The sequence below is a fragment of the Phyllostomus discolor genome, chromosome 4 (genome assembly GCF_004126475.2).
Source record: "Phyllostomus discolor isolate MPI-MPIP mPhyDis1 chromosome 4, mPhyDis1.pri.v3, whole genome shotgun sequence".
Taxonomy (NCBI): Eukaryota; Metazoa; Chordata; class Mammalia; order Chiroptera; family Phyllostomidae; genus Phyllostomus; species Phyllostomus discolor.
In genome coordinates this window covers 198540638-198554453 of record NC_040906.2, presented here as the reverse complement: position 1 = coordinate 198554453, position 13816 = coordinate 198540638, and the positions used below count along the sequence as shown (strand labels likewise).

Below are 13816 nucleotides of genomic sequence, written 5' to 3'. Positions count from 1 at the left end.
GCCATGCCTATCATTTTATGAGTTGGGTGTTGATTTTTCAGGGGAGAAAAAGAAGTTATATCCAGAGACTACATTTATTACAAAAAAGTTACTCAGAGTATGCCTTCCATTTGCCTAAAGAAAAAGCCGTTAATTCCACATTCATATTATATTGCACTTCAGTGAGCCATTCACCTGCATGCTCCTCACCCAAGAGCTGAGCACACAAGCATTCTGGGTAATTCCCGAACATCTCCCCTTGGCCTCTCCAACCCACACCAACCCCGTCAGCCCACGGGGTTTTCAATCTGATTGCTCAATTCTGGGAGGACCTACATTTCCTAGGGTGGGAGATCCAATATTTCCCTTGGACAAGAGAGTTATACCAATTTCAGTAACGCTTTTATTGGGTTAGTCAAAAAGTTCATTTGTTTTTTTCCATACAATGGCTCTAGTAGTGCTTAGTTGTCTTTAACATCATTTGAAACAATATATACTGCATTGTGACAGCTGTCATATCAGCGTGCATTTAAAAAAACTTACTGAGCTTGTTGAATTTTTGTGTAGCCATTTTAATATGGAAGGTGGAACAAAATAAGCAACGTTTTCAGCATATTATGCTTTATTGTTTCAAGAAAAGTAAAAACGCAACCGAAACATACAAAAAAGATTTGTGCCGTGTATGGAGAAGGTGCTGCGACTAATCGAACGTGTCAAAAGTGGTTTGCAAAGTTTCATGCTGGAGATTTCTCACTGGACGATGCTCCACAGTTGCACAGACCAGTTGAAGTCGATAGTGATCAAATTGAGACATGATAATTGAGATCAACGTGTTATGCCATGTGGGAGATAGCCAATATACTCAAAACATCCAAAGCAATAAAAGTTACTGGTGAAAATGAAAAATGTGTGTTTCATTTTATGGAAAAAAACTAAACAGACGTTTCAACCAACCCAATAGTATCGTGCTATTTTCTTCTCCTTCTATAGTACCCCATAAAATTAAGTTGAATGCTTTTTTAATGAAAAAAAAAAAAAGTAAAATAGTTCTCTTGAGGGACTGGATCAGAGGTTATTTATTCCCTTGTGGATGCTGTTCCCTAAGGAAGATCTAGAACTCCAGTGTGTACTGGCAACATGGAAGAGGGCGGAGACTTCCATCCACTTTGGGCCCAAGTTGGGACCAGCTTTGGGGAAAAACAATGCTGTCCTCCAGGCCAGCCTAGGACAGTCCTGCTCTTCAGGCTGAAATCTGGAGGCTACAGGTAAGGAGGGAGGAGGGGTCCTTTGCCTCCCTTCGCCTCTCTACCTCTTGCACTGAAACAGTACCTAGGAACTCGGGGAGGTCGGCAGAAGGGGGTCCAGAGCTTGTCTGGCCTCAGAGTATCTTCTGTGAGTGAGAGGAGGGTGCCTCCTGCCTGCCCCTGGCCGGGTGCCCCGGTGCTCAGGGCTGGCATAGCTCGAGCTGCCCTAACGGTGGGGGGGCCTGGTGTGGCCTAGGGCGTTCCTGGATCCCATGGCAAAACACCATCAAACATGGGCACCAATCCAACACCACCTCTGGTTCTACTGGTGACTGTCACACTGCTGCGATACCTTCAGTGGGGTAGGGCGGGCGGGGACTGCGAGGGGAAATCAGGGACGCACGAGGGCTGATTTCCATCTTCCCTCCCTCCCGGCAACTCTTTCCGTCTGCGTTGAGGTTGAGCTGAGATTCTCTGGGAGGAAGGATTCTGCAGCTTTTTAAGTGACAGTGGACACCAGTAGTTTTAGTTGACCTCACGCATGTACAAATGATCCCCTTTAGGCCACGGCTGACTCGACTGCTTGATGTGCGAGGCCCGCAGGGGAGGAGGGGGAGGAGGCGACCACTGGGGTTGGCATCCCGGCTTCTCTCTGCCGGGCCACGTGGTTCCCGTGTCAGTAACTCAAAAGGCGGGCAGGTCGACACTCTCAGTTTCCTATCCTGTGTCTGTATACAGACGGTGACCGACATTTCAGGAACGTGCTCTTTTGAATAAGGTTAACATGTCTCGTAACAATCACACCTGTTTTTATCAGCAGACCAGCAACTACTTTAACCCATTTACCTGAGAGCAAGTCATGGGAACAGTTGAGTACAGTAGCTCCTGGTTGTATCCAAGAAAAGGGAATTTCTTCTGGCTTGGGCGAGCCGAACACCACCACGTCAGCCTCGTGGAGCTAGAAAAAGAAACCCCCCACACATGTTTTAATCTGTAGCAGAAGGACACGATTAACGATCTATGTCAAATGATTTCGACATAATAGATTAATCACAGTTCCAGAGTTTTGTTCCACACTGATAACATGGGCAGAATCGTGCTACGGATTTACTAACGTGGCCCCCATTAGTACGGATGGAACGTGATTACCATATCCTAGAAAGAAAAGGAGACGAAAATTTCCTTCGGGGCAGTCACTCAGTGCATGGAATATGCGAGGTATTGTCCTTTACATGTTTTACCCACCCACCGCGGCATCAAGACAAGGGGTGGGGCCAAGAAAACCGTCCACGGGAGGAGGCGAGAAGGCGCACTGTGTGTGTGTGGGGGGGTGGTATCCTGATTCACACAGGGGCTTAGGAGGAAGATGGGACTTGATGTACTGAGGCCTCTGGAAGCTCCGACCCGCGCAGGGGGCCTCCAGCCCATACACTCACAATTGGAGCCATATGGCCCTCGTGCTCGGTCTACGGAAGGATTTTCAAGAGCTTGACAGAGAATCTCATTTTCCTTGAGGCTCTGGTTAGTCTCGTGTCAAACTGCCTTTTTTCCCTTTTCTTTTCTTTTTTTTGGAGGAAAAGGAAAGAATGCAGCCCCTACTATGAAACACATTCATCATGCCTGTCCCGTTGGGATTTCGACAGTGCAGCGCTGGGGGGACGTGTCTGGTAGAAGGTCATGTCCAGAGGCAGGGGGAACAGCTGGCTGGAGCTCAGCAGAAGAATGACCACCTGTCCTGGTACCAAGGAAGCAACCCACGACCTGGCACCGGGTCCACAGGTGGGGGGAGAGGCGGAGGAGGACTCGGAGAGCCTTGGGGGCAATGGCAACACCTGCAGCTGTGTGCCGGCTGCTGTCACTGTCTCACCGGAGATCCCCAATGTGCCAGGGTGGTGTCACGATACCCACTTAATGGACAAGGAAACTGAGGCTCAGCTGTGACAAGTGTCTATGGTACGTCCTGTTTGCCCCAATGGACCCAACCACAGAATCCTCTAGAAAGGAGAAAGAGAGGGCAGCTACCTGCCCTCTGTTCTCCAGCAAGCGACGGCCCCTCCTCCGTGACTCTTTCCACAGACGTGGAAGCCTGCCACTATCACCCCCAACCCCCCGGGAAACAGCCGTGCGCCACGCATCCCGCTCCGACCTCAGCTTCGACAGGCTGACCGCTGAAGCTACGGGGCGGAGCTCAGCCAGCGCCTCTGCCACCCCGTCTGGGCAAGAGGCCGTGTCAGCTAGTCTCCCACGCACCTTAGGGTAAGAGGTGGCAGCGAGGGGAAGCCAACCCACGACATTCCTGCCCGATTTATGGAGAAAACGGCCAAGAGCCAGGGCAGCTCCCAGCTCCCCTGACAGATGAGGAGCACGTAACCACTTCAATGCACGTCTTTCCCAAGAGCCAATAAAGCCAAGCACCATCCCAGACACAGCTGATCAGTTCGGTCGTGCAAGCAGGACGGGGTGAATTAGCATGCACGGCGCGCCGCCAACGAGCCAACGGTGCCTGCTGCTTTTCCGCCTCGCGCTGCATCTGGGCACGGGAAGAAGACGAATTCTCGAAACGGTGTCTCTGTGAGCCGACCGTATGAATCACATTAACAAGACAAGTCCGTGCTAAAACCACCCCTCTTTTCTTGCTCTGTGGTCCATGGCCACCGCGCTGGACAACCGACTTTCAACGTTTATAGCCCCCGTTACCGACAATCGAGTGCATTAATGCCACGTGTTCTGCACAGACAGATCTGAAAGGGAGACAGATTTTTGGGTGATGTTGTATTTTGGGGGGGGGGGAGTGTTCTTATGAAGAGAGGATTTCACACATCTGAATAAATCCGTATCTGCATTTACCTGCACCCATGCAGATATTTAGCTACAGAAAGGTGTAAGAGAAACACAAGTGTTTCATGCTGTCGACCATGGCGAGCAGATAAGAAACGCCATTTTGCTGTATTTTCCTGCACAAACACAGAACAGGTTTAAAACATCTATAAAAAGTTAATATGTACAAGACTGAAATGCTCATTTCGGAAAGAGCCAAGGATCCCAGGTCCACACAAGTCCCCCGAGAACACTTAGTTTCCTCCACGTGGTGCCTCGGCTACAACCTGTCCTTCTCATTACCGATAAATCTCGGCAACCTCCCCCGCCTGACCCCCCAGCTCCGGACCTCAGTGCAACGCTGACGGGGGCTGTGCTAACAAGCAGCCGGGGGCAGGGGACAGTAGAGCCCGCAGAGAAAGGACCAAAGTCCCCTCCCTTAGCAATGATCACATCCTAGCTGCTAATTCTTTCTGGAAGGGAAAAGTGCTCAATGCTCAAATCCATAAATAACCCACTGAGGACCAGAGATGATTTTAATGAGCTAGGATTCAAGGAGAATTATCGTCTCACTGGCAGTTTCTGCTTTCCTCCTCCCCAGTGGGAAAGACCCTGGCTGGAGCCCGGCCTGAAACCTTACCTCATAACAAAATACTGTTTGCTCTGCTGAGAATTGAGCTGAAGCAGCTTAGAGAGATCCGCCCACTCCCCAGGCAGAAGACCAAATGTTAAAACAATAGCAAGACACAGATATGCAGACATTTAACTCGGAGCATATGGGAGCATATGGAAGGACTGGAGAGTTTAGATAACGTGAAAAATGTTTTGCTCTGGCTCACTGATTTTTAAGGGGGGGGGTGCAAGTGTTGAAACATGGAGAAGGAGGAAAGATGTGATTTGCAAAGTTATAAGGAAGATCGTAATTTTGTATTTAGCAAACAAAATGCATTTTACAATTTAAACTCTAGAGAGTACAGCCCCACCCTCCTTGGCTAGAAGACAGAATTTACCTTCTGCTATCAGTGTGTTTCAAAAGGGCACCTTTGAGAATCTCAAGCATGAGAACCGAATATACTGTAGACCAAAACCTGGGGTGGGTTAAGGAAAAGTTGAGAGATATTTTTTGAAGAACTATGATTGACATTACCTGGGACTCTAAAACCTGTTTCTATGCCCTCCAGAAGTCATCAGCACGGTTCAGAAAATACAGTTCCAAATGAAGAACAGTACTTTAAAAAATCAGTAACAGGTTCTTTCTCCAGCTGAGATGGGATTCTACAATTACAGTCACTCAAGAGAATAAGAGAGATCCAGGCTTCTTTAGTGAACACACTCACTCACCTGCCAACTCCTACACGGAGGCCACCAGGATTTAGCAACAAAGTCCCTGCCTACGTACTTCGTTTTTAAATCCTGGCCGCTTCCAGGTGGAGGCACAAAGGTTGAACCTCTGGGACAGGAAAGACATGCTTAAACACTCAGTTTCTAGTTATCTTATCCATGCAGCCTGGAAGGTAAGTTTAGCTCCTATTTAACACCTGGATCAACACGGGCATCATTGCTCAGTCCCTGGGTGTCTCCTGGCAGCTGACACACACAGAAAGTGCAGGGAGGGCCCCTGAGGAAGGGAGGCGGCTCCTCACTTGGTTTGGGCGAGCCCAGAGCCCAGTTCGTGGCTTCAAAGGCCAGATTATGTTCCGCAGGAGACTCTTCCCAGGGCTTTGCAGTAACAGAGTGTCCCTGAAACCTCACATGGCATGGAGGTTCCTTGACTATCTCATGGCAAAGCCCTAAAACGAGTTAGGTGTTCTTCCTTTCTTTCATGAAATGTCACTTTTTTTTCCAGTAAGTGCCAAATCTCCCAAGGTGCTGACAAGCAGCTGCCCGACGGGGCTGCTGTCTCTGGTTGTCCTCCCATCGCAGGCATGTCCTCGGAAGCTGACCCAGAAAGCTGACCCTCGGAGTGGGTGAGAGGGCCAGCCCGATGCTGAGACACCAAAGCGGAGGCGGCTGGGCCTGGAGCTAAGGACGGTCGGTGAGGAGGGGAACACAGGCTGGGACCGGTCAGCACACAGGAGCAGTTAAAGCCAGCAGCTTGGGTAGGTGCTCTGAGGGAAGTGGGGAGAGTGGGAAGGAAAGGGGTTCAAGTACACCCCCGGGGGGAGCTCCTCTCACATGGTAAGTGAAGAGGAGCGGGGGATGGGATTCTGGTGAGGACTGGGAGGGGAGGTGTGTGTGTGGCTGACCGGTTGGGATGATACCCAATGGCCAAGCAAGCTAAAAGCCAAAAAAAAAAAAAAAAGAAGAAGAAATAAGAAATCAAAAATCCATTTTTGGCAATTAGGAATTCATCAGTGGCTTTAGCACAGAAACGGGCACCTGGTCGATGCTTGCCATCTGGGTGCGGCGTTCCCCGATGCGGAGATTTCCCTCGGGCAGAGTCTTCGTGGGCAGAGCCCCTGCCTGTGCATGCACTAGTCCAGCTCAGAGTGTCTAATTCTTCATGTGCGTTAATGGAACACAGGAGTATTACTTCGTACCGATGGATCAATATCCACATTTTGCTGAAATATTAAGCACACTATCAAATAGAAATGATAAAATGGCCGCGTAAGTACCCCAAAAATAAGACTGTCAAACCATTTTCATTCAGATATTGTCATACTTTGGCAAGATAGGAGAAGAACAATTTCAGCCAAAGGACATTCCCCCCGTCCATGCACACCAAGTGATCTCATCCGGGGAGAATTTTCCTTTCAGGAACTGGGTAGGTTTCTTTTTTCCACTCTGCTCGGTGATCAGTAGACTAGATTATTGGCCTTTAAAATTAAGAACTACCTTGTGGTTATTTCATAAATCAGAAGCACTACAAGCCAAGTGAACAATAAGGGATTCTGACCACAGCACTCCTCTGCCCACGTTTCCCCCGAAGGCAAATACAGGGCCTTTCTCTAACGGCCCCCAAGTCCACCTCTTCCGCCATGATTCAATGTACGTGCTGTGCAGTGTATGAGAGCAGGACATCAAAGATATTCGGTTGTGTCCGAAATGACAGGAAAGGTAGTTCATTCCCCTCCCAGTGACCCTGATACTCACAAATACCAGGATTTCAGGAAAATGCAACCTCAAATCTAGCGATGGGTCTACTTTGAATGATTTGTGAACAGTAATTCCCTTCCTCACACCCTAGGAAATAAATAAAATTAAAAAGCAAGGCTTGGAGAGACATAGAAAGACTGTGTGTGTGTGTGTGTGTGTGTGTGTGTGTGTACACGCTGAGGGCACCTAATGTGACGAAGACTCAGACCCTCGCTCGCAGCACGAAAATGAGGGAACGCCCAGGTGACCGCTCCGCTCCGAGATTGTCACTAAGCAAGACGCAAGTCACAGAGGCAGGACAGCCCCCGTGGTTTCTCCTCATCCTGCTAACCACACGCTCCAGTGTCTACGGTGTGTTCCAGCGAATGCAGATTGCAGGGGCTCTGGGAAGTGAGCTGTTTCCTGGCATGTTCATGCTCTCCAGCTCTGAACCTCGGACGGCTCATGGAGAGTTCTGCATCCTACTCACTGCCTTTGAGGAACTCTCGGGGCCTCGGTTGCCCCTGCCGAAAATTGAGGCCACTCCATGGGACAGAAGGGACCGAGGTGCAGTGGGACGAGCACTCTGGGTGGAGCCACAGGGTCTGGGTTCCAGTCCAGGCTCTGCTCCTTCTCATCCATGACCAGGGTCAAGGCCCCCCGCCTAACATCTGGTTTCCAAATATTAATGCGACAATACATGAAAATCCTTGAAAACGAAATCTTTACACACATGTAAGCTGCACTGTTGTTACAGATCACGTTTAAGACCTTCCGACCACAGTGTTCTAACTCTACGCCCTTAAAGAGCAGGAGCACAGGAGAAGGGGTGGGAAGTGAGGCCAGGCACTGCTGGTGGGAGAGACGGGGGGACAGGGGATGCTATGCAGGGGTCCGGGGATGATGTCACTGGCTGCCCTCTGAGGACACAGCCTGGAGCTCTCATCCTTCTGTGCAATGCCCACCTTAACCCATCTAAGACCACCAGGCCTGGGACTTTACATAGCCCGCTCTTGGTCCCACGACCATTCGTTTTCATAGATCCTGTCACAAATCCTTTTCTCAGCCTTGCTAAAAATAACTGGCCTGATTTGGGGGCTTTTATAAAGGCTCTATTCTCCGCCTGTGGTGGTGCTAATCAGCAAGGCCCGGACCAGGCAGGAGCAACAGCGGCAAGAACGAGAGCCCACACCCAAAGGCACCCGAGGCAGGCTTCGGATACCCAAGCACCTGTCAAAGCAGGTGCAGGGCCTCCATCACTCAGGCACCTGATCACACATCCCTGAGGGACCCTGGCATGGACTTGGCACGAGATCTGTGGTGTCCCTGCGTCGGGGGCTCTGCCCCCAACACTCAAACAATGGGGCCATCCTGCGTGTCTGCACCTCTGACGACGGTGCCGCCCCCGCCCTGCCCTCAGTCAGGGGACACTTTCCCTCTAAGGAGGGAGCCCACAGGGGTGGGGACCAGCCCAGGCCTTGTCCCGGGAGGGAACGGCACTCAGTTTAGTTCAGCTTCCTTCTCTTAAAATGGTGTCTGTGGGGGTTATTAACTGTTGGCCTCAAACAACAGTGAGCTCAACACAGGTCTGACGTCTTGGGCCGTGGTAATGCTGCTGTTTCCCACCCACGCTGGCAGGTACTTTTGGGTTTTAAGATCTGTGACTAGACTTTATGTGTAGACTTTATTATCTGGAAGAAGAGCTGACATGGAACAGTGATAAAAACAGTGACTGAATAATAGGGCCATGCCCAACACTTTAAAATGGCAGATATTTGGAGTGCCTTCCCTTCTCCGAGCCTCCGTGTCCTCACCTGTGATGTGGGGAGAGAGAGGGTCTTGCCTGAGAGGCCCGCTGTGTGGAATCGGAGAGAAAACGTAAGCAAAGGATGGAACCTGCTTCCCAGTAACCACTAACTTGAGTAACATTAGCCACCATTACTGATTGCTGTTACCCTGTGTTACTGGTTTACGTGCAGCCTCTCCTGTTAAAAAAAAAAAAAATTATCCTGTTCATCAGAAACCCTCAAGACCAGAAGATAGTGGGATGACATATATTTATAGTGCCGGAGGGGGGAAAAAATCTGTCAACTGAGAATGCTATAGCCAGCAAAACTGTAGTTCAAAAATGAGAGAAAGAAATGAGTTCGTTTGCTTATTAATAAAAGCTGAGGGATGTTCAGCTTTTATCACTGGATCTGCCCTGCGAGCGATGTGGAAAGAATTCCTTCCCGCTGAAAGGGCAGGACACTAGACAGGAATTCCAAGCTGTAGGGAGAAACAAAGATCTCCAGAAAATCCAGCATTCTATAGTATTTTCGGTGTGTAAATACTCTTTTTATTTCCTACAAGATTTAAAAGTCAAATGCATTAAAAATTATAAATAAAGAATTATCATGTAACTCACTAGTCCAGGTTAAAAGGTAGGGATCCCCCCCCCACTAATCTTGGAAAAGTGATTACTCTTTTTTCAAGATTTCCTATGTATAATACAAGTATGTTTAGAATTTTCCAGATCACTTTAAAAAGCCTTTTATAAACCATGCTATGCTCTGCATTTATACCGGGAATGACTTTTGGATAATTTAGCTTTGCCCCTCCCCCCAAAAAAAGACACACTTTGATTCTTCAAATGTAAAAGACCTGTATTTTTTTCTTTCTCCTGATCTAGTTTTGAGGGTCTCTGTGCTCAGAAGAAGGAGAAATGAGATCCTCTGAGAAAAGCAAAATAAAGCAGTTCTCTTATTTCTAGGTTATTTCTCATACACGCAGCTGGGATTGACGCGACTGGTCACGGCTGGAGGCCGCTGGCCATCGCGGTCCAGCTGTGTCTAACGCGGGTGCAGGAGCCGCTCTCCGCTAGCTAGGGGAGCAAGCAGGCACTGCTCACAGAGAGCCCCGTGGGGTCACCACCCTCTTCCCTAGAGAAGGTACCACTCTGCCCCCTAGGGACGAAATGCGGAATATTCTTTCACCTTGGACTGTTTTGGCATCAGGGTGGACAACTCATTAGCACGAGGAAGGAGGTATCTCCAAACCTAGGACAATTCTCACTGGACCATGGATCTGCCCCACCCCCACAGAGGCCTCACTCCACTCCAGGGGCCTGGGAAGCAGAGTGCGGGGCGCAGGAAGTAGGTTATGCCTCAGCCCTCTGTAAACGCATCACGCCCAGTGCTCTGCTCACCGACATCTGATGCTCCACAGCATGGAGCTCATTTGGACAAGTGCCCGGACATTCTCCCCGCCCCCACACATCAAGGCGTAACGCATCTCAAAACTGAGACACAGAGCAGGAAATTGATGCTTAATTTTCAATGACACACTCATTGGGCATAAGCTCTAACGCTACCAAATACAGAAATCTTACTGTTTTCTATAGAACTCCAAAAAGGCAAATCTCAATTCCTCACACTCAGGCTCCACGGAGAGTTTATGCATAATTCGTACCCAAAGAACATCCTTAGGTTTAGTCAGGCTGATAGACAAAGGACCCATCTCTATTTAACTGAGTCGGTATCATCGTTCCTCAACATTGTAGGACCGGGAAGGAATAATTGGTAATAAACCAGAAACCCCCAGCAGACGTGATATGAAATAAAGCGACTTTCACGTAACAGGGGAATCACGGGAAGGCAGAGGTCCACAGCTGTGGAGCAAAGGGCTCCCCCGCCACATTAATTAAAGGTGAGGACCAGAGTGGGAGGGGCCTGGCTGAGGCTGGGCACCCACTCTCTCTTTCTGACACTGTCTTCTGATTTTGCTTTGGTTTAGGTCCTGTGGCTTCCACATACCGTTGGAAACTCACAGACAGAGCGACTCTCTCCTTCCCCACCCTGACCCCAGCCATGAAGGGGAAGCGTGTAGACCAGGTTTCCAACGAGGGATCCTGGACCCCACTGGGGTTTACCTCTTTACGACTCGACGGACCCACCTGCCTTCCTACATCGTGATCCATTACAGATCTGTGTGGTGACACCTGCCAGGGTCCTTCCTGACTCACCATTAACTGCAGCCGAGCGGTTAACACTGTCAACGTGGATATTAGCAGGTGCCAAGGACTATGTTGAGCAAACGTGTGTGTCACTGAATTCTCACAGCAGCCCTAGGAGGCAGGGAGGGTCACGACCCCCATTCTACACACGAGGAGACAAGTTCACAGAAGTTAAGCACCGGCTGAGGCTCAAACCCAGAGCTGCCTATGCCTGATTGGCTGCTTTCCGGGGACAGTCAGGCCTGCCTCTGCACCCTCCAAGGCAGCTCCTCCTGGCTGAGCGGGCTGTGACTGCTTCAAGGTCACCCCCAACCTGAACGGCTGCATGGAGTTTAGGAGGTGGCAGATAGGACTCTAGGGTTACATGGTCATCCCGACCCAGAAACCCCTCACGTTTTTGGCTTTGGAGCCCCCCCACCCAGATAGCCAACAGGGATTCTTGTCTCACATCAGGTATAAATAAGCATGTGAAGAAATGCCTTTCAAAGATAATTTCCTTCGACCTCATAGCTACATGTAGCCTTTGCCGGGCCTTTTCCTTCCCTGACACATCCCTGTTAAGACCGAGAAGCTAAATGGATGAATCTTAAAATGCACTATTATTCATCGTTGATGAAGTTAGAAGACAGAAACCCAACTCTGTCAAATTTTTCCATTTGACGTTTTTCACAGTGATGCTTTTCCAACGACGTGGTGGGAGCAGCCGCAGCCTGGCCCACCGGGGTGCCCCAGGACGCTGCCCTGTGCCCGGCTGCCCTTCGCACCTCACCAGCTGCCACCCTTGGACCGTGGTCTGCAGAGAGCAGACGAGCCCACTGAGACAAGGCCCAGCAAGGTACACAAATAGGGAAAAGTCAAAGGTCAGGCAGAAGTGTGGAGACACACCGGTGGGAAGGTAAGTGGCTGGTGACGTGCTAAGCATGAGCATGAAAAATGGGAAGACGCAGCTTGCCCTCGCAGTCAAGGACGTGAGCCCGTCACCGGGAAGTGGGCCAGGAACAGGGGCCAAGTACCAGACACCGAATGCACTTCAAAGGCAAGTATGGGGAGCCCTGAGCCTTTCTCCTCATATTTTTCACGACGAAGATGAAGCAATAAAAAGAGTGGGAGCTGAAAGGCTCTAAGATTCATGGCGGTGCCGTTACAAATGCCGAAGGCTCAGGGAACAAATGTGTATGCAACGTGAGCTATCAGAGAGCCTTCTTCTCAGATTTATGAAAACAGAAATGTTCCCCAATGTCCAGATTCTCTGGAGAGCAAAGCTGCTTAATTGCTCTCCGAGTTACAATGAGATGTATCCCAGAGAAGTGAGGTGATTTATTTCCATAATAAAAAAAGTCCTTTAAAAGATGTCTTTGTGTTTCAAGAATACAGATACTACAAGCAGCAAAAGTATCTGTGACAGCTGTGAAAACATTCAAGTCGCCAGCGAAGGCATTTTTCTCCCTTCCCCACAGCTGCTCAGTTCAGGGCAGGCTTGCTTCCCTCTTCCACCGTGCTTCCAAGTCAAAAAATCTGGGCTCTGCATCACAGAACGCTGCCCTTGCATTCTCTTGACGAGGCTGCCACCGTGTGGTGACTACTAAAATAACACATTGGTTTGGGTTTAATTCCAAGACCAAACTTCGGAGCTGTTTTAAAACAAGATGGAATCAAAGGGACTTGACCCGCCTGCCACGCAGGCCCCGGCAGTCTCAGACGAGACGCCAGCCTCCCCAGGCAGGACCACGACCTGCGTGTTTTCATTCTTGCCCAGCAGCACAAAGAATGCATACTTTTAGATTCTGTTCTGAGCTCATTTATTGTACTTAACGCGCTCTTTATGTTGCTTGGTATTTGTGAAATGCATCAGAATGTTTCGTAATTAAAAACTGCGAGACACAAAACTGTAAAAAAATAACGACACGCCTGGACACCCTCCCCCGCCCCCCGCCCCGAGCATGTCGCCCAGGGTAAGAAAACAGACGTGACCACGACGAGCGAAGGGCCCCAAGCCTCCCTTCCATCCACAGCCCCGCCTCTTGGTCCCTGCGGAGGGTTTCCTGATTTCATTCACACTTCCCGTCACTTCTTTATGTTATATATAAAGAACTATACATTAGATAGTATTGCTTTTAGATCTGACGTAAGTGGTATTCATAAAATTAAACATATCCTTTTTGCTTTTTTTCCCACTGAATGCTGTTTTAAGACGTTCTTCCACATCGATATTTACAGCCCCAGTTTTCTTTCAAAACCGTCTTGTTTTTGTCCGTGGGCTTCCATGTAAATTTTAGAATCAGTACTTGTCAAATTGTACAAAACAGTATTATGTCGGGGTTTTTATTCAAATTTATAGATTAATTTGGGGAGAATCAGTACCGTGAAGGAATTGAGTCTTCTTATCCATGTTTTTATTTGCATCTTCTTAATGAGCTTCATCAAAATTATATAATTTCATTCAAAATGTCAGAAATAACTTTTGTTAAATTTATTTTTGGGTACCTTATATTCTCAGTGGTATTAGAAACTATTTTTTTTTAATTAATTTTCTAACTGTGGGTATACTATTTAGAAGTGCAGTTGGTTTTTTTGCAAGTTCATTTTATATCCAAGAAACTGGCTGAACTCTTACTAATTCTCATAGTTTTTAATAGATTCCTTGGGCTTTAATGTAAACATATCATCTAGGGTTAAAGACGGTTAGGTGCCTTCCTTTCCAATC

The 13816-nt window shown here is 48.8% G+C and overlaps 1 protein-coding gene across 2 annotated transcripts in view; it reads right to left on the bottom strand.

Annotated features, from left to right (window-relative positions):
• MTHFD1L (methylenetetrahydrofolate dehydrogenase (NADP+ dependent) 1 like) overlaps positions 1 to 13816 on the bottom strand; it is a 167131-nt gene that overhangs the window by 137296 nt on the left and 16019 nt on the right. For both annotated transcript variants that reach the window (XM_036024892.1, XM_028510604.2), the window contains exon 8: positions 2070 to 2181. In XM_036024892.1, the coding sequence (XP_035880785.1) occupies positions 2070 to 2181 (112 nt within the window). The remainder of the gene's footprint in view (positions 1 to 2069; positions 2182 to 13816) is intronic.